The following is a 21,497-nucleotide window of genomic DNA, read 5'->3' as shown; positions in this document are numbered from 1 at the left end:
TGCGTTTGGCAGTATTGTGTTTTCCTGAGTATGAGGCAGTTGAACAAAAATTGGCCAAGAATGGAACTGATTTGGAACCTTAATAAAAAAAAAAAAATTGAATACAGACTGAATGATTAATACTAAAAGCCTGCATATGAATACATTAAATATATATAAAGAAAGCTATCTCACACATACCCTTAAACGTGGTAAGAAGTCATCTAAATCCACATTTACTGATTATTACTATACACAGAAAAATGTTACTCATGTCTTTGAAACAACACAGAAGTGACAACTTTTCTTTGAAAAAGCAGGAGAGCTGTACTCACCCCATTACAAAAGCAAGCAAACTGGGCTTACCTATAGTCCTCTGCTACGGATGCTAGGAGCTTTCGACATGTTCGGTTATCAAAACGACCCACACAACGCATAGTTTCCTGAATTTGAGCCAATAGGTTCTTATCCTGAAGGTTGATGGCTTCCGCTAATTGCACTTTGAGGAAGCACACTATTTCATTGTCTAAAAGAAAAAACAAAAGGTTAGTTTGTCCTGAAGGTTGAAGATTTCAGCTAATTGCATAGAAGAAAGGCTTGTTATTTCAGAGTCTAGAAGTGCTGAAATAGAAAATGTTAACAAGCAGCATAGTCCATATACAGTTTCATTAATAGCGAGGTGAAACAGTGCTGAAGTCCTCAAGTGCCAGGAAATGTTCTGCCAGTGTTCAAATAACTTGGCTGAGGCAGAGCTGAAACCGAGTGAACATGGAGTTAAACTTACACAGGTTCTGTGCAATGATATTTGCGTCAACCTATTTCAGTGCCAATTTGGAGTGTGAGTGTGCCACAGGGGAATGGTGTGGTGATGAAGAACCAATAAAAGAGTTAATCAAAAGCAAACGTGCAGATTTGGTGCTAAAGGATGCAATTATGAGGCAGAGCAAGAGCAACCACACTTGATGGCAGCTAATGGACATATCTCTTTACAGCATTAGTCCAAGTAGAGATTGCAGGTCTCAAGAAACCGGCAGGAAGAAAGGGAAGCTGCCACATTGTGAAAGTTATTACCATATGTTTACAACATACATAACTTGCATTTAAAAGAGAAGAGGGTAAAAACATTTTGCGAACAGCCACAAGCCACTGAAGTGGCATCAGTGAGCAGATCCCCCGTGCTTAGAGAAATACTTTCACTGAGAAGTAAAAGGAGACCTCAGTCCAAAAATGATAAAAATGGGGCGTTCAAATTTCACTTGCAAGGGCAGATCCCAAAGGGTTGGGATTGCTTCCAGCCTAGTTTCTGCTTTTCATTCAGCCCGAGACAGTGCAGGTCCACAGATGACTGACAAATTAAGGAACCTATCAAGTTTCAAAGAGAGATTCCTTTAAACCCTTGTTTGCTTTCTCTAGTACTCAGGAGCATAAGACCAGTAAACACAAATGACTCATTAAGATAACTTATGACGAATGGGAAAACTGTCAGGAGATCCTTGCTGGAGGTGACACAAATATCGATTGAATGTGCCAAGTGGTGGCGGCCACCGAGGTGGAGGGGCTGGAAGTTAGATTTTCCCACTATGCACACACTCAAAATGGTTGGGGCTGCAGGAAAAATAAAACACGTGCTACAGTTTGACTTGTACAAGGCATTCACTGAATTCCAACAATGATTGAAGAGCGTGTTCAGGAACACTAGATCTGGGAATCCGATAGATGCTTGAGATGGGTCCTGCTGATAACCTTAAAGACATGGTAGAAAGCCTAATCAACCAAACATCACTGCCCAAGCACTACAGCGTAAGATTTTCAGACCCCAACTCCCATAAGGGAACACACCTTCTTTCGCTTAGGGGGGCTTTTGGCCTCTTTCTTTTGATCTTCCCCACCAGCTGTAGTTTTGGTCATACTTGTCTTGACCCATTGGCCTGCCGCATTCCCCAATTTTTGAGGAGAACGTGGACCTAGGTCTACCAGGAAATTATGTAGTTTCTCTTGTTGACAATCACTTAAAAGGTGCTCCTTCATTATCCAATAATTTATTATTATTATTATTATTATTATTATTATTATTATGTAGCTTGTAGAGCCCGCGGCTACCCACAACGGGAGTGTCCCGGCGCTGACAGCGAAGACAAAGAGAGGTGGGGTGAGTAGGTTGGCTTCAGCGAGGTGCTAAGAGAGATTAAAGAGCCAGGTCTTCAAGGATTTTCGGAAGCTAGACTTCGAGTTGGCCTTTCTGATATCTACGGGTAAGTAGTTCCAGAGGATCGTGGTTTTGACGGGGAATGACAGCTCACCCATTCTAGCTTTGGCAAAACGAGGGGTGAAGAGGAGTTCAAGATGATTGGATCTTAGATTCCTTGTTTGATGGGATTTATGGATTCTTTTCCGTAGATAGTGGGGGCCAGCTCCGTTTATTGCCCAGCAAGTGCTTTGAATTCCGTCTGTTCTTTTACAGGCAGCCAGTGCAGGCTACGTAGATGTGGGGAAATGTGATGCCTTAGCTGGACATTTCTGATAAGCCTTGCAGCTGCATTCTGTATTGTTTGCAGTCTCCTGAACAGGTAGGCCCAGATATAGACTGTTGGCGTAGTCCAGTTAAGATGTGATAAGTGTGTGGACAATTGTTTTCCTACAGTCCATTGGTAGGAAGTGGAGGAATCTCCGCAACGTCTTCAATTTTCAGAAACATGAAGAGGAGACCTGATCTATCTGGGCTTTGCAAAAAAGGGTATAGTCAAATTTAAAACCCAGATTCCTGGCCGAGGAAACAGGAAGTGAGGGAGGATTGAGCTGTAGAGGGCACCATAGTTCAGGGAGGGGAGAAGCGGGAAGGCCGATTAAAAAACAATACTTCAGTTTTATAGGCATTCAGCCGAAGACAGTTCTTGGTCATCCAGGTTGAAATATCCGTTAGGCATTGCTGGACGTTAGTAAATGCAGCCTCAGAATGGCCTTTGAAGGAAAACATCAGCTGGCTATCATCAGCGTACGAGGTGACACTGACGCCATGCTGCTCTATGAGTGGGGCTAGGTGGCAAGATACATGTTAAATGTCATACAACCTTTCAAAGTCATGTACATTGTTACCATCTAGCCAACCTCCTATTGTGTTGACTGAGTAATCTGCACAATCTACTCAGTTCTGGCTCTGGGTTTTTGAGCTTCTCGGACTCTGATCCTATACTCTTCAGTACTAAATACAAAGCCCTCAATCAGGGTACTCTTCATGAGGTCATAGGATGTAGCACCTTCCTTATTGAGTGTCAGGAGTCTATCTTTGCACTTCCCTGGGAAGATTTCCCACAGGAAAGCACACCACGGCTTCATGTGGCCCTGTCTCGCAAGACAGGATCTCTCAAATGCAATGAACCACTTAGTGATATCCTCACCCTCAAAGAATTTAAAGACAATCCCTATGGGGATTTTAGAGTCAAAAGACTCTACACCTCCCTATTTAGTTGTTTGCCGCCACCAGAGATGGGTCCCCAGCCCATCTCAGCTCTCTTTTTCTATGGCCAAGAGTTTAGCCTTCAAGATTATCCTCTTGGCCATTTTCTGAAGATCTGCATCTTCAGTATCTACCTCATTTGGGACACTGCCGGGGACACCCCTAGCGGTGTTACTATCTGAGGGGGGTAGTGATGGACTCCGAGTCCCTTTACTCTATCTCTTGGGATTCATCATCCTCTTCCCCAGTGGGGGAAGTTTGACTTGCCATGGCCTTGTCAATCTCTGCCAGCAACTGCTGGAGATCGGCGTTTGTGGGTTTGGGAGCCACTGCAAGCATCCATGCTTTGCAAAAATCTTTGAGTAGTGACATGTTCAGATGTGCATAGGGGCACAGGTTAAGCTCCTGGGAGGTCCTTGTAATTGTAATAGTAATTTATATTTATATAGCGCATTATCACCAACGGTCTTTAAGCGCTTGCTTTGGGAACCCGTCCTGGTTTTTCCCTGTGAGATAACCCGTACTGGGCACCCCCAAGGTGAAAGCCAGGCATCCCGCCGCGGGGGGCCATAGTGGAGATTAAGCAAGCTATTGCCCAGAGTTGCAGAGTGTGAACACGTGATTCGAACAGGCACCGAAGCGAGAATTATCGAGTCCGAGTACATTTTGGGCTCAAGACCCTGCCGCGTCGGGAATTGAACCCTGGTCCCGGGTCTGAACTCTGCTTCATGGTCTGCCTCTTCTAACCATTGAGCCACACTTCTCCACTTGGAGTATCAGTCCTAGTTTTTAAAGTAGTTTGTGGTCTTATTAGAAACATATTTTAAGAAAATGCTACGGACTACGAAGGCCTAACTACTTTAGAGATTTTTAATTTCTAAACAGTAGGGAACTTAACCAAGGACATATTACTAGTTTAAACAAATTGTAAAAATATTTTAACAAAAGACAATTTTGGATTTCCTCTTGTGAAATCACTTATTGATCAAGTGGTACAACAAACGTCAAGCCTTGTACATCACCGCTGCACCACCAGTGCAGGAAGCTGGCTCTCTACAAGGAATACCACTATGTGGTTATTCCATGCACAGAGTCCAGAGATTCCCCCAGAAGTGTAAAGGGTCAATGTAAACCTAAAATGTACTATTAGTGGTGGTGTGGGCGAGTAGCCTTAGGCCTTACATAGATGAGTGTAAGACATAATGACACACGACTCACACCAATTTTATAAAAAATAAGTTTTATTCAAGTTTTATTGTAAAACTAAGATCTTCGCACAAAGGTAAGTAAATCTTTCAGGAAAATAACTTTAGTCTTTCTCAAGTCAACACAGTGCAATTTTTAAACAGTTCAATGTTATCCTATGGAGGAAAACAACAATGCAATCTCATGGAGAAGTACCCAAATTACAGTTCCAGTACTTTAGGTTAACGCCAGCAGAGGGCAAGGTTCAGGTGAGCACAAAGGTTGCAGCACCAGCAGCACAGGGGCAGCGGCGTGCAGAGGTCATATTTGGCCAAAAGTGTTTCAATGGAGACTGGAGGTGTTTGAAGCCACGCTGCTTGCAGGTACGTAAGTTTGTTGCATGGGCAAAGCTTTGGGGGTTATGGCAAGCATAGGTGGGGCCACAAGGCAAACTAACACCACCACTAGCACAGGGGTGACCGGGTGCAGGCTGCAAATACAGCATTGGGGGCGCAATGGAGAAACTTTGGAGAAACTTAGTTGAAAACAAGCTGCAGGCGTTGAACTGGAGGGTGTGCGCAGGAACCCAGCGACAGCATAGTAAGTTGAGATGCTGTAAGTCATGGAGACACCGTCGGTCGGGCTCCCGAAGGACCAGGGGCTTCAGGGGTAGGGGTGTCCTTGGACGTCAGGTTTTCTTACCAGGGCCGGTCGCTGTCAGGGGCAGCCTCTGGATTCACACTGAAGGCATTTTTGTGGAGACCAGGAGGGGTTAGCCAACACTGGACTTGGGGTCAGTATCGCTGGGGAACCTTTTCTGGATCGATGGGCCACCTGGACACGGGTCAGAGGCTTCGTGAGTAGAGTGGTCAGGACTTGCAGTTCCGGAGGGCACCAGAGTCCTTTGTGTAGATTTTTTAGGGACAGCTCCGTTGTCCTCAGGAGTTCTGGTCTCTATCAAAGGTCAGGCAGACCTCCTCGGGTTCTGGAGGTCACTGGCTGCAGGACAGGCGGGGTCTTCTTTGCAGGGTCTTTGGAGCTAGAGACAGGTCAGGAGGGCTGGAGCCAACCAAGTAGGCCTCTTTAGGCTTCGCTGCATGGCGTCACCTTCGTGCTTCTTAGGTCGGCATGCACTAGTTTCAGGGTCTGGGGGAGCCACCTAAATACTAGATTTTAGTGCATCTTAATAGTGACAGGTAGGTCCAATGGGCACATTACCTGGGGTGTCTACACCCTCAATTATGCCATCCTCCTGTGAGAGGGTGGCATAGCCCTAGCCCTGATTGGAGGGGTCTCCCCTTCTTCAAGAGGGCGGGGACAGAAGATATGCTTCACCTCGCCTCCCCCACCTTAGGGGTGGAGTTTGCAGAGGTGAGCACATCTTAGTCTTCCTACGTTTTACCGTCAGTTTTCCAGTCCAAAATGGGGGTGTATACCAGGAGCTGCCATCTGCTGCTAGAGCAGAGTCTGGGGGCATTACAAAGGTGGCAGACCTTTGAAGCTTCCCTCTCGAGCACTGTGTCAATCCTGGGGTAGGATGTGTTGCACCTCCACCCAGGATGTGCTTTGTTTCTGGTCCCATAGAGCAGAGGTTTTATTTATTTATTCAAAGTTTTATATAGCGCGAACAAGATCCTTACAGATATCAGAGCGCTTCACAATGGCAGGGTAGGGGCAGTAGGAAAGAACAGTGGTAATGGGAGCAATGTAGTAGTCACTAACATGAAGGATAATAATAAAACAACATACATAAACAAATCAATATACAGTCAGGTGAACAGGTAATAAAACTGCACAAGTCATGGATCACATTATATAGGTGTTCAGGTACACCTTGGGTGTGTGGCAAGCTTATAACAGTGTTTTAGTGTAGAGAGCGCACTGAGTGATGGCATCGGGAGGGTGAATCTGTGACCCAATGTGTCTCATATATTGGTCGGTAGGACGAAAGAGGCGAAGTAGTGTCACCATCAGGTAGAGGTATAATGCCAAAGGACAAGGTGAGCATTGATACCAGGCAATGTAGAGTCTCTGAACCACTACCTATAAGGTTCAGGAGATCTTGGCCAGAAGGATGGTTTTCACCTCTTTCTTGAAGAGTGCAGCGGAGGAGATACGCCTAGTTTCAGGCGGGAGCGCATTCCAGATCCTGGGTGCCATTCCTGAGAAGGAGCGCTTGTAGGTTTTCTCTTTCCTGAATCTACGGGGTTTCAGGAGTAGATTTTTTGAGCTTCTATTGGACCTCGAACCTCCTGATATGGACAATTTTTGAGCGAGGTAGTTGGGTGCATTGTGGTGCACGGCCGCGTGTGTCATAACTGCAATTTTTAGTTGTATTCTGGCTTCAAACGGCAGCCATTTTAGGGACTTTAAATCTGGGGAAATATGCGAATGTTTTCTTGAGCCAGTAATGAGTCTTGCAGCAGCGTTCAGGGAGGCTCTTAAGGGTGCTGTTGTGGATAGCGGGAGTCCACTGAGGGTCACAATTCCGTAGTCGATTCGAGGGATGACTAACGCTTGTACAGCAGTTCGAAAGTCTTCAGTTGGAAGGAAGGGTTTGATTTTCCTCAGTGTGTTTATTTGGAAATTAGCTACTTTTGTGGCTTTGCTGATGTGTTGCTGCATGTTGAGCTTGGCGTCCAGTGTGATGCCTAGAGATTTCGCTGAGTCCACGATGGTGGGTTGGACATTAAGTGCTGTTAGGTTGTTGAGCCATGTTTGGGTGGTGGAAATTTTCGCCGGGGGTGAGATGAGAAGGAACTCAGTTTTCAGAGCATTTAGTTTGAGGTGATTATCGGCTAGCCAAGATTGAGTGTTAATAAGCGTGGAGTTCAGATGTTTGATATCTTCCGGAGATTGAAGCTTTAGGTACAGTTGTGTGTCGTCGGCGTACATATGGAATTGGACATTAGAAGCTTGGAGCAAGGTGGCGAGCGGTTCCATGACGAGGTTGAACAAAGTGGGGGAGAGGGAGGATCCTTGTGGAACACCTAGATCCGCAGGCACAGGTGCAGATAGCACATTATCGATCTTGAACTTCTGAGATCGGTTGTGTAGGAAGGACGAAAACCATTTGAGAACCGTTCCCGATAGACCCATTCTAGTGCTTAGCAGTTCCAGCAGGTTCTCATGTTTGACCGTGTCAAATGCTGACGAGAGGTCAAGAAGGATGAGGAGACAGGACTCATTGCGGTCAAGAATTTGGAGGGCGTCATCAATTATGTGTGTCATAGCTGTTTCCGTGCTATGTTTCGCTCTGAATCCTGATTGATGAGAATTGAGGAGGTCAAATTGGTCAATGTGTCTTGTTAGTTGGAGTTGGACACATTTCTCCAGCAGTTTGGCCAGGGTGGGAATATTGGTGATGGGTCGGTAATTGTTTAGGTCAGTCGGATCAGCTGTAGGTTTCTTGAGTATAGGAGTGACTTGCCCCACCTTGAGGGAGTCCGGAATGAGGCCTTGTTGCAGGGAGCAGTTGATGATTTTGGTCCAGAGAGGGAGGAGCAGGGGGATGAAGTCTTTTACAGCATTAGCAGGTAGAGGGTCTGTGTGGTGGTTAGAGGGCTTCAAGGTGCAGAGCAGTTTGTGTATTGTTTCTTCCGAGTAGGTATCGAAGTACTGCCAGGAAGCCATGTTTTTAGGTTGAGTGTTAGCCATTCTTGTGTGGTTGGGGAATCGGCTTACATCCATGATGAGGTCATTTCTTATGTTGTCAGTCTTTAGCTTAAAGAAAGCAGAGAAGTCTTCACAGTGTGGGGTGTCGCTTGTTGTGCTACTTGATTGTAGGGGTTGTGCTTTTGTTTGGGTTTTGATTAGTTCGAAGAGTTTTCTTGGCCTGTTTTTTGCTTGGTCCAATAGGCGGCTGAAGAAGTCCAATTTTGTGCGCTTTATTATCCTGAAGTAGGCATTTCTCTTGTTCTCTTGACCCAATGATCCAGAAACACTTCTGGTGGTAGCAGGCTGACTATCACTGTGACCACACCAGGGTTGGTAGGTTTTCAGGGGGAAACTCTGAGGTGCCCTCTGAGTACATGTTTCAATAAATCCCACACAGGCATCAGTGTGGGTTTATCGAGAGGAGTAGTTTGGTACCAAACACTCCTGGGTTCAGAAAAGCCATCATGGTGCTGGGGAACGAGAGGGGTCGAATTTCCAGCTTACGTACTCTCTATGGCTTCCCTGGCACTTACAATATCTCAGAATGGACTTAAATATTGTAGGAGCATAAATGCTAATGCAGATATGCCCACACCTATGGAAAAGTGCACCCTGCCTTAGGGCTGTAAGGCCTGCTAGAGTGGTGACATGGCACACAGGCAGCGAGCCATGTCAACTTTGTTGTTTTGTCTGCACCAGGCCAGGCATGCTGCAGTGGGAGTCAGCATGGCTAAGGTGACCCTCTTCAGTCCCAATGCCCTAGGTACCCAGGTACCATTTATTAGGGACTTAAAGGGGGCATAAAGGGCCAATTGTGGAATAGTTTTAGGGAAGAAGCACTGGCACAGGGGACCTGGTTGGCAGAGACCCTGTGCACTACAATCAAAACCACATACATTTTCAGTCAAAAAGTGTCAAAAGAGGCACTTTCTAACACCACTTATTGGAGCGGTGCATGCCCTTAACTCATAGAAGGCCTAGAAATTATACTCACTGCCCGAGAATGGTCAACAGCCTCAGCCTATTGTATGTATGGTGACCTTATCGACCACATACCCCTGAGACTTGCTCAAAACGACCTCCCAACAGCAGAGGATGCCCATCGTTGTCGCACCTATTAGCCCTCTTCTTATTCCTCAACCTAGCATCAAATCCCGCAGTCATTCTCCGAGCCCTCTACTGCCAGCCTTTTCTTGCCCCACCACCGTTGATCCCTCAGGACGGCAGACCTTCCCTTACACCCTAGAGAGCTCACACCTCCTCTGCCCCTAGGCCACACTACATTCCCATCCATAATGATGACCCCCCCCCCCTTCCTTCAAGGACAAACTTACTGTCCCTTTAACTAATTTGATTATTCCTCCCCATTAAGCTCATCAATGAACTTAGATCTTCCATACTCCCTTTATGGACAAAGATTGTTAAAGCATCTCCATCTCAGGGCACGGATCCTGATTGCCTAAAGATAGGTCAGGTCACCCCAATTAAAACATTTTTTTTAAACTAATACGGACCAGTCAGAACCCAACAATTTTCACCCAATTTCCAATCTTGCAAAGCTTCATGAGAAATGTGTACACCTACAACTCTGCAACGACATTGAACAATTCCAACTTCTGGACCACTAGCAATCTGGCTTCAGAACTGGTCATAGCACTGAAGCAGCTCTGACACACTATTGAAGATGCCATGAGATTCCTTGATCAGAATGAAGCCCGTCTACTAATACTTCTTTATCTTTCCACTGCATTTGATACGGTCAAACATGACCACATAATTAACATCCTGGAAAATAGGATGGGGTTATCTGGTCCCATCTTAAACTGGTTTGCTTCATTCATTCATAATCGACCTCACAGAATCAAAGACTATGAATCCCTATCTGGCATTACGCTGTTACTGAACTGAGGACCTCAAGGCTCCATGAGCTCACCCAGTCCATTCGAATTGTTGATAGGGCCTTTTACTGACTTGTTGAGGCATATCAAACATTCACTTCCACATGTACCCTGATGACATAGAATTGTACTTGAAAATTCCTCACCTGAAGATATCAAAACACTAAACTGCACTCTTCTGAAATCCCAACAATGGCTGACCCATAATCCCCTCATGCCCAACACCCTCTAAACGGAATTCCTATGGATCGTCTCTCACAATCTCTCTCTGCCCCCCTTGAAGAATGGCTCAAACAACTCACTGACCTTAAATGCTCTCCCACTTTACTGGCTCTACTCGATCTCTAGGCCTAACACTGAACAAATATCTGAATATGGAAGATCATATTAGAGCAACCATCAGGGGAGCCAAATACCCAACAAACAAGGAAAATCAAACCCTTCCTTGCCTCATATGGATTTCCAGCTAGGAGTACAATCTCTAGTCATCTCCCGATTAGATTAAGGGTGTGCTATTACACCTGGCCTAACAAAAGTAAAGATGTTCCTGTTAAAAGACACTTTGAACTCGACTGCCAGACTCCTAACAGGTTCTAGGATAATCGACCACATTGCTCCAGACCTAAAACATCAAAAATGGCTCCCGTTTGAAGTTAGAATCCAATTGAAGTCTGCATGCACGACGCACAAGGCCCTTCGCCATAATACTCCTGTCTACTAAAAAAAAATCTCTAGCTAGCCTGGGGTTAGTCATTCTTTAAGAAGCACTAACTCCCTACAGTTGAAACCACAGAAGTTCAACAAAAAGAAAAACTTACAACCGCTCCTTCTCCAGTCTTGTCCCAAGAATTTGGAACACTTTACCACCTGAAACCAGGACCAACTCCTCACCTGCCTCCTTAAAAAAAGAAGTAAAAATACCCTTGATACATAGATTCCTTCTCTAGGAGTCTTGAACCTTCTCAGCTTGCCCAGCATTCGGTGGACTCCAGGGGATCTTGGAACTGCTATGCTTAATGATTATGTTGCTCCATGCTTATTCCTGCTCCGATTGTCATTTTATTTTCCCTTTACATATGACTTGATTGCTACATGTACAGCGCTTTGATACCCAGACGTGTCATGTTTGCGCTATATAAAACACGAGAGACCATTTCCCTTTAAAAAATAAAATAAAAAAAGATGCACAGCAAATTATGCACGTTGCTGATCAAATCAGATGCGCCACTGAGGAGTTTGTGAACCAAGAAGTGACTTTGCGTGTATTATCATGCATTTTAATATTCATAAAAAATGACCAAATTAATCAATTGATCATAAACGTATTTTTCATTCAATATAATCAGCAATTATTTAAATAAAGCATTTGCTCATACCAATGAAAATGCTGCTGCATACACAGAGCATACAACAGTTAAAAGAGACAAAATAACAAAGAACATAAGTGAAATTTGAGGCAAAAAAACTGCCAGAACGGGTACTTTTTTATTACAATAAACAAAATAAACATCGTAAAGACAAAAGAGTGCCAGATAGATACTTTGTGTTATTGGCAGAAAACCGGTTCCTGACTTTTGAGCCAAGGGATAGCATAGAGATGCTACTTAATCAAGCCTGGATAAACCATATGTAGCTTATCACAGATTGCCAATGGAAGGTGTGCGCTTGTATCAATAAGAAAATGTGATTATTTGTTCATTTAATCTGTTCCTGTCAGTTTCCTAGGCTAGATTGGGCACCTCTTTCAGAAGGCATGGGTTATCTGACCCTTTACAACCACTAGTGATTAAGGGGTCGGTCAGGCCTTGAACCTTTTAAACCGGAGGAAAACAAAAAGAGGGAAAGGATACTTCAGTAACAATTTAGAAAAATATTGGTGTGCCACCCAAGTGCGCTATATTGCGATGAAGTACCTTTCTTGAGGTGTGTTTTAATTATAGGCATTTAAAGACTAAATATGAGGATAAAAAAGCTAACAAATGTGAGAGGCAAAAGTAAATAAACAGGGAAAAACATTTTGGCAACCCCATCACTTAAACCTAGATGGGAAACATACCTAAGATTGGTAAGGACACAGTGAGAGTAGGGCGCTATAATAAATACAGTTGTCTTGCGATTCTGCATCACAAAAAACAAAAGGAGGGATTTGTGTGAAATTCAAGGGCACCCCAGCTACGGGGTCGAGTTGAAGGGGGAAAATGGTACATATATAAAATACATGTCTACTTGAAGATTGTTGAGAAACAGAGAATATACTAACAGCTTGATTGGAGGGAAGTAGCACAGTCTTCTGCTTCTGTAATGGAGTGCTTAGTATGCTTTAATCCCAGAAAGAAATGATGGATTTTAAGAAAAGAAGCATGGTTGTACTGGTATTTCTGGGTCAAAGTCATGAAGCCAAAAGGCTGAAATTAAGCCTTTAATGTTGGTGTCTGAATGCTAAATGAAGCGTGAATTAAGCATGGGCAGTTAAATGTTGTGAAGCTAGAAACTTCAGTCACAAGAGTTAGAACTGTGTTAAATCTGAGAATTAAGCGGACTTGTTTTTGGTATTGTTTTAGTAATACTCACCCCCTTAGGTTAGAATTGATGATATCAAAAACAGTCCATCTAATGTCCTCTGTATCATAGGCGTGATCCATGAATTAGTTTTACAACAGTGCTGCTTGGACACAACAGCTGATCCTGGGTTTATGCTGGATAATACCTTTACGCATTTCTTGATTAGTTTTCCCATTTTATACTTTTTTCCAGGGGCACGGAATACCGTAACCATGTTTCTGCTTTTGCAGTTTGAAAATGTCGAATGTTTCCACGCAATACCTTGATGTACAAAAGCATAATGAATCTCTAACATGGAGTCCTTAATATTCGCTATTAAGGAATCTTTCCATGATTTTGTAGATCTGACCCAGTGTTCTGTAGAAACAATATTTTCAAATTGTAAATGCTACCTACTTTTCTTATTTTTTTATTATGAAACACAGTTGTAATGCTTGCAAAGCAATGTGCATTAAGGCACATAAACTCTAGCGTTGCCACATAAGGCTGGCAGTGAAATTTAAACTACAAAGACAAATAAAAACATTCAAGTTTGATGTGTAGTCTAACATAAGACACAATGAAATGTTTCGGAAGGAAAACTTCCCGGCTGTTTCAGTGATACATTTTACTGCCCCTTATAACGGGGAATCCCTGAGCAATTCTCTTCTCAGTAGTTCTAGGGAACTGGAATGTACATAGTTCGCCTCAGTGCCATCCCCAGAGACCAGCATAGCATGAGTGAATAAATAATAAAAATGTCTTTGTATATGTTCATTCTCTTTTCCATGTCTTCTTTGATGTCATATTGACCAGGTAATGAGAAATAGAGTGCTGAGAAATACTGTGCTGAACTAACCTGATCTACCAAATAAAACTATCGAGCAACAAAAGGTAAGAGGATGTAGCCTTGCGGCTAGAGCGTTCGACCTCGAAACTGAGGAACCGGGTCTCGGCAACGACGCTCAACATCCTGTAATTCTGGGAAAATCTCTTAATCTCCCCGTACCTAACAAAAATGAATGTGTCCTCATGTAAGGAAACTGGTGCTCATGTAAAGCACTCGGATACCCGATGTCTCGGTCTAGTTCGCGCTATATTAAACTCTTTAATAAAAAATTTTTTAAAAAAAGAGCTGAGCAAACAGGCCCACTTGGAAAAGTCATGCAGCACATACCATAAAATTAGCATCTAGGTTTACCTTCTGGGTCGTTGAGATCTGGCAGACCATTCCGTGTGGAATGGGACACCAATGGAAAAGCAACTGCATCAGCTGAGCACAGTGCCATACGAAGCTTCTTCTTAGCATCTCTGAAATACAGAAATAGATTTCTTCAATAAAAACAATGATAAATTATCACTAGTGGATTAAAAAAATTCAATAAACACAGAAATTATAGAAGACATTTTCAAACTTTCCATGCGTTGATTCCGTACTCCCATAACACAATTAAACAATTTCTACTGTAATGTACACAAATAATAGTGCCAGAACCACTGGGATCACAACATCTCCTTTGTCAAGGTTGGGTTCAATGGTGATGAACTGCACAACTAGCAAGTAGACTGATCAAATCCAGAAACTGGTGTTATTCTAAATGAGATTCAGAGCCATGTTGTCTTCTTTATGCTCCAATGACTGCTCTCTAAATACTGCTATACCATTCATAAGCCACTTTGGGGAGAGGGCGCACTTTCACCAGCACAGGCTATTCAGCTTGAGACTGCTTGTGGTGTGTCTCTTAATATCCTATTGAGTCTGAAAAGGAGGGCAAGTACAGGTGATATGCTTCTGATACGCTCTTATGATCTATGGCAAATATTTATTGTCAGCCATGGACATGAAAAAACATGGCCAATATCATTACCTGTATGAAAAAACAGATTCCAGCGGAAGTGCAACTTGGCTGGCAGAGTCTGGGAGATCGTCTGAAGTGATGTTCTGTAAGGCCTCATCCCTTGGGGAGTCGTGAACACTTTCACCATCACCTACACCTTCTGAAATGTTCATTATAGGAAAAGAGGAAAATATAAAGGTTAAATAAGTACGGCAGTCAGACTTTCATTAGTATCTGGCTATTAAAGGAATGCTGCTAGAACTACGGAAACTAAATCACAACACTGGAATCCAGACCCAAATCTATACCCACTGCTGATATCTAACCACCAAACAGATATTTAAGTATTTATGTTAATAGTGGAAGTCTGGAACTTTTAAACTTTTAATCTTAAAATGTACAGAAGAAAGCATGAAAGAGTCCGCCATTATCTCCAGATGACCACCAAAGCAATATTGAAATATTAATAGTGATCATGTATTTCCACTTGACATTATTTAATTGAAATATAATGCTAGTGAGGTTAATATGACAGAAAGGCTAGATAATGTTGGAAAACGGTATCTCATACATTCACTGACATTGCAAAATGCTATCATAAGGCAATGCTAATATATCACAAGTTAATACTTTTAGGATAGAAAAGGCTCAGTTCCCAATGTGCTATCCAGTTATCTTTGAGGTGTTAAATGAGGTATTAAATGCTAAAAGTTGAATACAAAAAAGCATAGTCTAAACATGGAAAGATACCTAATCACTGTTCAGCCTGAACAAAACTGACTGACTTCAGAGCTGACAAATCATATAAGTCACAACACAGACTTTGTACCTTTGTCTACAGAAGCATGCTTACACTGGCATGAAGCTTTAGATCGGTTTGATTGCAGTTGCCCTTTCAACAAACCTTTGGTCCTGAGCACACACAAGTCTTACCCACCTTCTATTTTAATTACATCAATGAAAAACATGTGGCCTAAAGTGATTATGAGGTTTATGGCAATATTTACTTTTAGCAGGGTTCTGATCGCATTGTTCTTTAATCGGAGACCTAGAATATTTTGCAAATGGTAAGGCTTTGTCCACTTACCTACTCACTGCATTAGTTGCCGGGGGACTTCATTCACTATAGTTGTTTATCAACCTTCATTGCCGACTGCATCAATATTCAGGCTGGCTCACATTCTTTTTGCCATTTTGAGGCAATGCCCTCAGTTTGGGTGGTTTTGCTTTGCAATACTATCAGCAGTAGTATGGAAATGTCCCCTGCATAGTAAACAGGCACGTACCCTGGCGCTGAAGGTTTGCTGGTGAAACTGGTAATCCGACTTCTTATATGATCCTGGCATCATGCTAACCTAGCACATGTGTAGAGAGACCTGGACGTGACCGTTTCAATATGAGGTCTAGAACTGGTTCTCTATTTTAAAAGAGCACACAAAGCCTGCCGGTGGGCATGGAACAACTGTCCATGCACTGCACTGAGTCACGTAAAGCGGTCGTGGCCACGTACCAAGATTTTGAGAATCAGCAGTGTGACCAGAACTTTTCTTCTATACCAGGCAGAGTGTAGTTTATATATCCCTTGTGTAGGAAGTAACCCTATTTGACATGGTCACCCCACTTTTTCCCTGTTACATGATGTGATTTTGACTGAAAGTGCACTGGGTTCCTGCTAACCAGATACCCGGTGCCAGAGCTCTTCCCCAAAACTGTACAATTGTTCCCCCAGTTGGCAAAACCTTTAGCACCCTCTGTAAGGCCCTAGTAAACTGTACCCTGGTGCCTACAGCTTAAGGTTATAAAAGGCCCTTAAGGGCTGCAGCACGAATATGCCACCCTAACTGTGCCACCCTCACCAAAGCCCATGTAAGACTGCTGTTGCAGGCTACGTGTCTTGGTGCAGACAAAAGTGAAAACACGTCACACATCCCTGAGTGGCACGTCCCCTACCACTGCATGCAAGATTTGCAAGTCACTCCTACAGCTGGCCTACAAGCCCTAAAGCAGGGTGCTGAATATTACAATGTGAGGGCATACCTGCATGAGCAGATACTATGCCCTAGTGCTGGTGACTAGTGAAGCCATTTTAAAAATTGTGCTGGACACTGGTGAAGACGAGTTCCCCAGCTACAGGATGGCTTCACTAAAAATAGGGCTGTTTGCTATAAAAAAAAATCTTGTGTTGGTAAACCCACACTGATGCCAGTGTTGAATTCACCAATACATGCACCCAGAAGGCACCTTAGTGGTACCCCATGAAAACCTACCAGCCTCTGGTGTGCTTGCTGGCTGGTTTCTGCCAGCCTACCACCAGAGACACTGTTCTGACATCCGAGGGTGCAAGCCTTCGCTCTCAGGAGACCCAGTACAAAAGCCTGTCCGGGAAGAGGGTGTAACACATCCTCCCACAGGATAATCTGATTATTAGACTCTTGGGCCGGGAGCTTCAAAGAAGCTGCTGCCTCTGGAATACAGATCTGGCTCCCCCAAAAAGAGAAGAAGCCACCAACCCTGTTCAGAGCCCCGTTGGCACCTGGACAGGTGGGAAAATTAGCTAGTAAGGTAGGCGTGCCACCTCCAGGCTAGTACCACCTTTAAAGTGGGCTACTTTGAAGTGGACACGATTTTTCAGAAGTAGCCTTCTTTGTGATAGCATACTTATGAATTCTGGGACAGGGTTATGCCCACTTCACACTGGAAGTGGTCATACAGGGGTGTATTGACTCAAAAGGGTCAGTAGACAATTGGCTACTACCCTACTCTCCCCTAATGCCCCTAAATTCAGTATTTAAGGGAGTCCTTGGAACCAGAGAAGCAGATTCTGACGACCTAGGAAGAGCGAGGGCACAGAAGAGCCGCAGAAGCCAAGAGAGAAGAAGGAGCTGACCTGGTACCAACCCTGCTGGCCTGTCTGCATCCCTCATCAAAAATGGTGCCCAAGTCGACTCGTCCTGCAGCAGTGACTCCACAAACGTGGGAGGACAGCCTGCCTTAGAAAAAGACTAAAGGCCTCCCATGAACAGCATGTTCTCAAGAATCTCCAAAAGAGAAGTCTGAGGTCACTGGAACTGTCATAACCAGACACCTGAAACCACCACTAAACCCATCACCTCCGGCCCGAGTTGAAGTGAGCCACCAGTGCCAACCAGGTTCCCTAGCCCTCCAGAGTTTGAGTCCATCATGGTTTCAACACTTTTGGACTCCACGACGTCGCCTGCAGCCTCTGCATGCAGGCCCCTTCACCGACGACTGCTCTGGTAAGAAAAATCTCGATGACTAAGGACATCCCTGCACCAGTCACCCCTGGGCCTTGAAGAAGAGGACCAAAGGTGCCCCAATCACAGAGCATTGCAAGGTTTGAGCCCACTAGCTGGTTCAGCCGGACTGGCTTCCTAGCCAGAGGTTGCAGCCTCTTTACAGTGACTGATCCCCAATGAAATGTATTGGGCTCCTGACATGGATTTGCACCCTGCAACCCAGTTGCCCTCGTGCCGCTGGTGGTGTACTGTTGGCGCTGCCTTTGTCCTTGCCCACCACTTACCTTAACTCCTGGAGATTAGTCTTGTAAGTTGATGTACTGTACACGTTTGCAGACCTTGCTCTTCCTTCCATATGATAACATAGCAGAAATCAGAAACTGCACTGTCCACTTTTTAAAATGAAAAGAATGTATAGTTAAAAACGTACTTACTTGAATGATTTTCTTCCGATACCAAATCATGTATAAAAAGTACTTGCTATTTTTAGAAATTGGTGTGGATCTCCTTCTTGAATAGTGTTGTCATTTATCAATCATTGTGTTTTTTTCATAAATGTCTTGCACACCTCTGTGTTAAGCATAGGGCTGCTCAACAACACTACTCTCTAATAAAGAACATCTGGGATTGCATAGCAAGCCCCTGTACACTCATAAGGGAACCTCTGGACTCTCTACATGGTATACCAGCTTTTTGATATATCACATAACGAGCCAGCTTCCTACACCTTTCCTCACTTAATGAATGATTGAAACTATGATACTGCTGACTTAATTTTGAACAATATATTTTTTTTAAGTGATCAAGTGATTAAGCAGTAGACTTAAACCGGATTCTTTATCCTGGCACGAGACTGTAAATCATGTGATTCCCGGCAAATCACCAAATCTCCTTGTGCCTAAAACGTGCAACTACATAAAAAATGCAAGGTAATTGTAAACTTGCAAAGCAAAATGCCATTGTAAAATGAAAATGTGCACATCCAATGTTGATGTACAGAGCTCCCTGGCTAACCAGCTAGGTGTGCATTATATAAATGACATAACATATATACACATATATATATATATATATATATATATATACACACTAGCAGCCCGTCCCGACGTTGTCCGGGAGCAATTATGCTTCAGGGCCCCCGCCCGCCCTGACGTTGTCTGTGGGTCCCCCAGAGCCTTCCTCCATATATTGCAGTTACTTTGTACGCTTTTGTAACCTGCACACGTCACTTTTTCCTCCTGTAATGCCCAGCCTGCTACCTCTGGCTGACGATTGTGACTTTTGTAACGCACCTCTCACGATTGTCATTTTAGCTTTATAACGCACCTCTCACAATTGTTATTTTAGCTTTATAACGCACCTCTCATGATTGTCATTTTAGCGCCGGTAACCGCTCCTCCCCGCCGCCGCTCCTCCCTCACGTTTGCTTTGTTATTTTGTTCACTTGTGGCGCTCACGTTTGCTTTTCTCTATATTGCAGTTACTTTGCACGCTTTTTACTCCTGTAATGTCACCGCTCCTCCCCTCCCCACCGCCGCTTCTCCCTCACGTTTGCTTTGGTATTTTGCTCACTTGTGTCGCTCACGTTTGCTTTTCTCTATATTGCAGTTACTTTGTACGCTTTTTACTCCTGTAATGTCACCGATCCTCCCCGCCGCCGCTCCTCCCTCACTTTTGCTTTGGTATTTTGCTCACTTGTGGTGCTGACGTTTGCTTTTCTCTATATTGCAGTTACTTTGTACGATTTTGTAACCTGCACACATCACTTTTTACTCCTGTAATGACCCGTCTACTACCTCTGGCTGACGATTGTCACTTTTGTAACGCACCTCTCACGATTGTCATTTTAGCTTTACAACGCACCTCTCACGATTGTCATTTTAGCGCGGGTCACCGCTCCTCCCTCACGTTTGCTTTGCTCACTGCTTACTTGGCACCCTACCTCATCCGCTGCTCACCGCTCCTCCCTGTCGCCGCTCCTCACTGCCTGCCCGCCGATCCTCACCGCCTGTCCCCGGCTCATGTCCGCTGTCACTGCTTCTCCCCGCGCTGATCTCCGCCGCTCCTCGCGCTCGTGTACGCCGATCCTGATGTCAGCACACACGTCGCGGCCGGCACTACTTTGAAGGGACTACTTTTTTTTAACATATTTTTTAAATTACGTATTTATTTTTAATTTATATAGCCTATGTCCATCTGCACACCCTGAGGATTACAAAGATGTATAGGGTGTGTGGATTGGCGCTGTGGTTCCTGAGTTTACCCGCCTCAAAGCCTCAAAGTTCTTTCTTTATGATAGTAGTATAGATTAGCTCTCTCCTAGGCGAAGTAGCGCCTCGGGTCATTTGCGCGCTATATAAAACCACAAATATAGGTACATAGGCAGTACCTCTTCCCAAAGCCTCAACAGGGTGCACCATTAGCGAACATCTGTACGACCTACGCCTAGAAACATCTGAGTACCATTAATTTGTGCACATTTTCATAGCTATGGCTATTTAAAGTTGGGAAGTACCCCACTGGCCTTGCCAATATCTTACTGTACACATTTGTGCAGCCGCCTTAAGGGTGAAAAGTCTCTATGAAGTTCCAGGGAGCACGCCTATTTATCAAGGAGTCAATTTTGTACATTGAAAAAGAAGTCGCCATACATGCATTCATTTCGTAAAGTGATTTACATAAACTTGACTATCTCTTGTGCTCTGAATAACAGTTCCTTTTACTTCTAAACTCCATGTTACTCATTTTATTGGCCTCGGGATCACGAAGAGTTAACCTGGCTTTCACGGGCCTTTAATATGTAACCTGCAAAGTTGAACAGTAAAAGGTGCATAAACCTACCCTGCTACCTTAGTGGCACAGATAATCTTACACTGGGTAGCATCCCTAGAGCCATCACCTCCTGTTAAGGCATGATAGTGAATTTTAGCCAGATCTAATGTTTTCAGGCACAGTACTTAACACGTTCCACCTCGGTACCGAGCTTGCACTCTAAAAAATAGATAAACAAACAACCCCAACCCAACTGAAAGGAAGTAAAACCTTGAATCACATTTCTTCACGGAGCCACATGGAGAAATGCACAGGGCTGGGGGCCTGGGAGATTCATAGAGTGCAGAATGGGAGGGAGCGTTAAATCACAGAAGAAATAACTTCCCTGCAGTGACCAGTACTGTGAGGTAAGGTAATTCTAAGGTGCAGTATTACACTTCTTCACTGGTTTAGAGCCTTGGAATGTGGCATTACTTTGGGAATTTGTGTCTGTAAACAGAATCTTGCATGCTCTTTCCCTTTTCCTTACTCTTGCCCCACCACACAGAGGCGTCATGAATGCCTCACTTTGGCAGATTGACCATGGGTGGGTATCAGGAGGGAGATTGAAACATATTTAAAGTATAGCACTGACTGGCAACACGCTGCATGTTTACTGAGGGATATAAATGATAGAGTGCACGCCTTCTTGCAGCACTCTCATTACCCAGTCCGAGCCTCCTAACAAAGGTTATCTAAAATGCGGGCCGGGACTACTCATCCCATAATGCCTCAGAATTATCACACCACTGATCGAAGGCATCGCATGTGCCGAAATGAAAGTAAATGTTTCTCCTGACGAACATGAGCATAGCACGAGCTCATTCCTGTGGCGTGCTGCTGAATGAGTAACGTTTTTCACTTAACCGATCATCTC

The 21,497-nt window shown here is 44.1% G+C and overlaps 1 protein-coding gene across 22 annotated transcripts in view; it reads right to left on the bottom strand.

The window, feature by feature from the left end:
* GAPVD1 (GTPase activating protein and VPS9 domains 1) overlaps positions 1-21,497 on the bottom strand; it is a 304,659-nt gene that overhangs the window by 42,987 nt on the left and 240,175 nt on the right. For all 22 annotated transcript variants that reach the window (XM_086924684.1, XM_086924695.1, XM_086924697.1 and 19 more), the window contains 3 exons: positions 14,583-14,712; positions 13,916-14,025; positions 346-505 (listed from right to left, as the gene is read on the bottom strand). In XM_086924684.1, coding sequence (XP_086780810.1) covers positions 346-505; positions 13,916-14,025; positions 14,583-14,712 — 400 coding nt within the window. The remainder of the gene's footprint in view (positions 1-345; positions 506-13,915; positions 14,026-14,582; positions 14,713-21,497) is intronic.

Source organism: Lissotriton vulgaris, chromosome 5 (genome assembly GCF_964263255.1).
Source record: "Lissotriton vulgaris chromosome 5, aLisVul1.2, whole genome shotgun sequence".
NCBI lineage: Eukaryota > Metazoa > Chordata > Amphibia > Caudata > Salamandridae > Lissotriton > Lissotriton vulgaris.
Note: the sequence above shows the minus strand (reverse complement) of the source record. Positions and strands in the feature narration are given on the sequence as shown.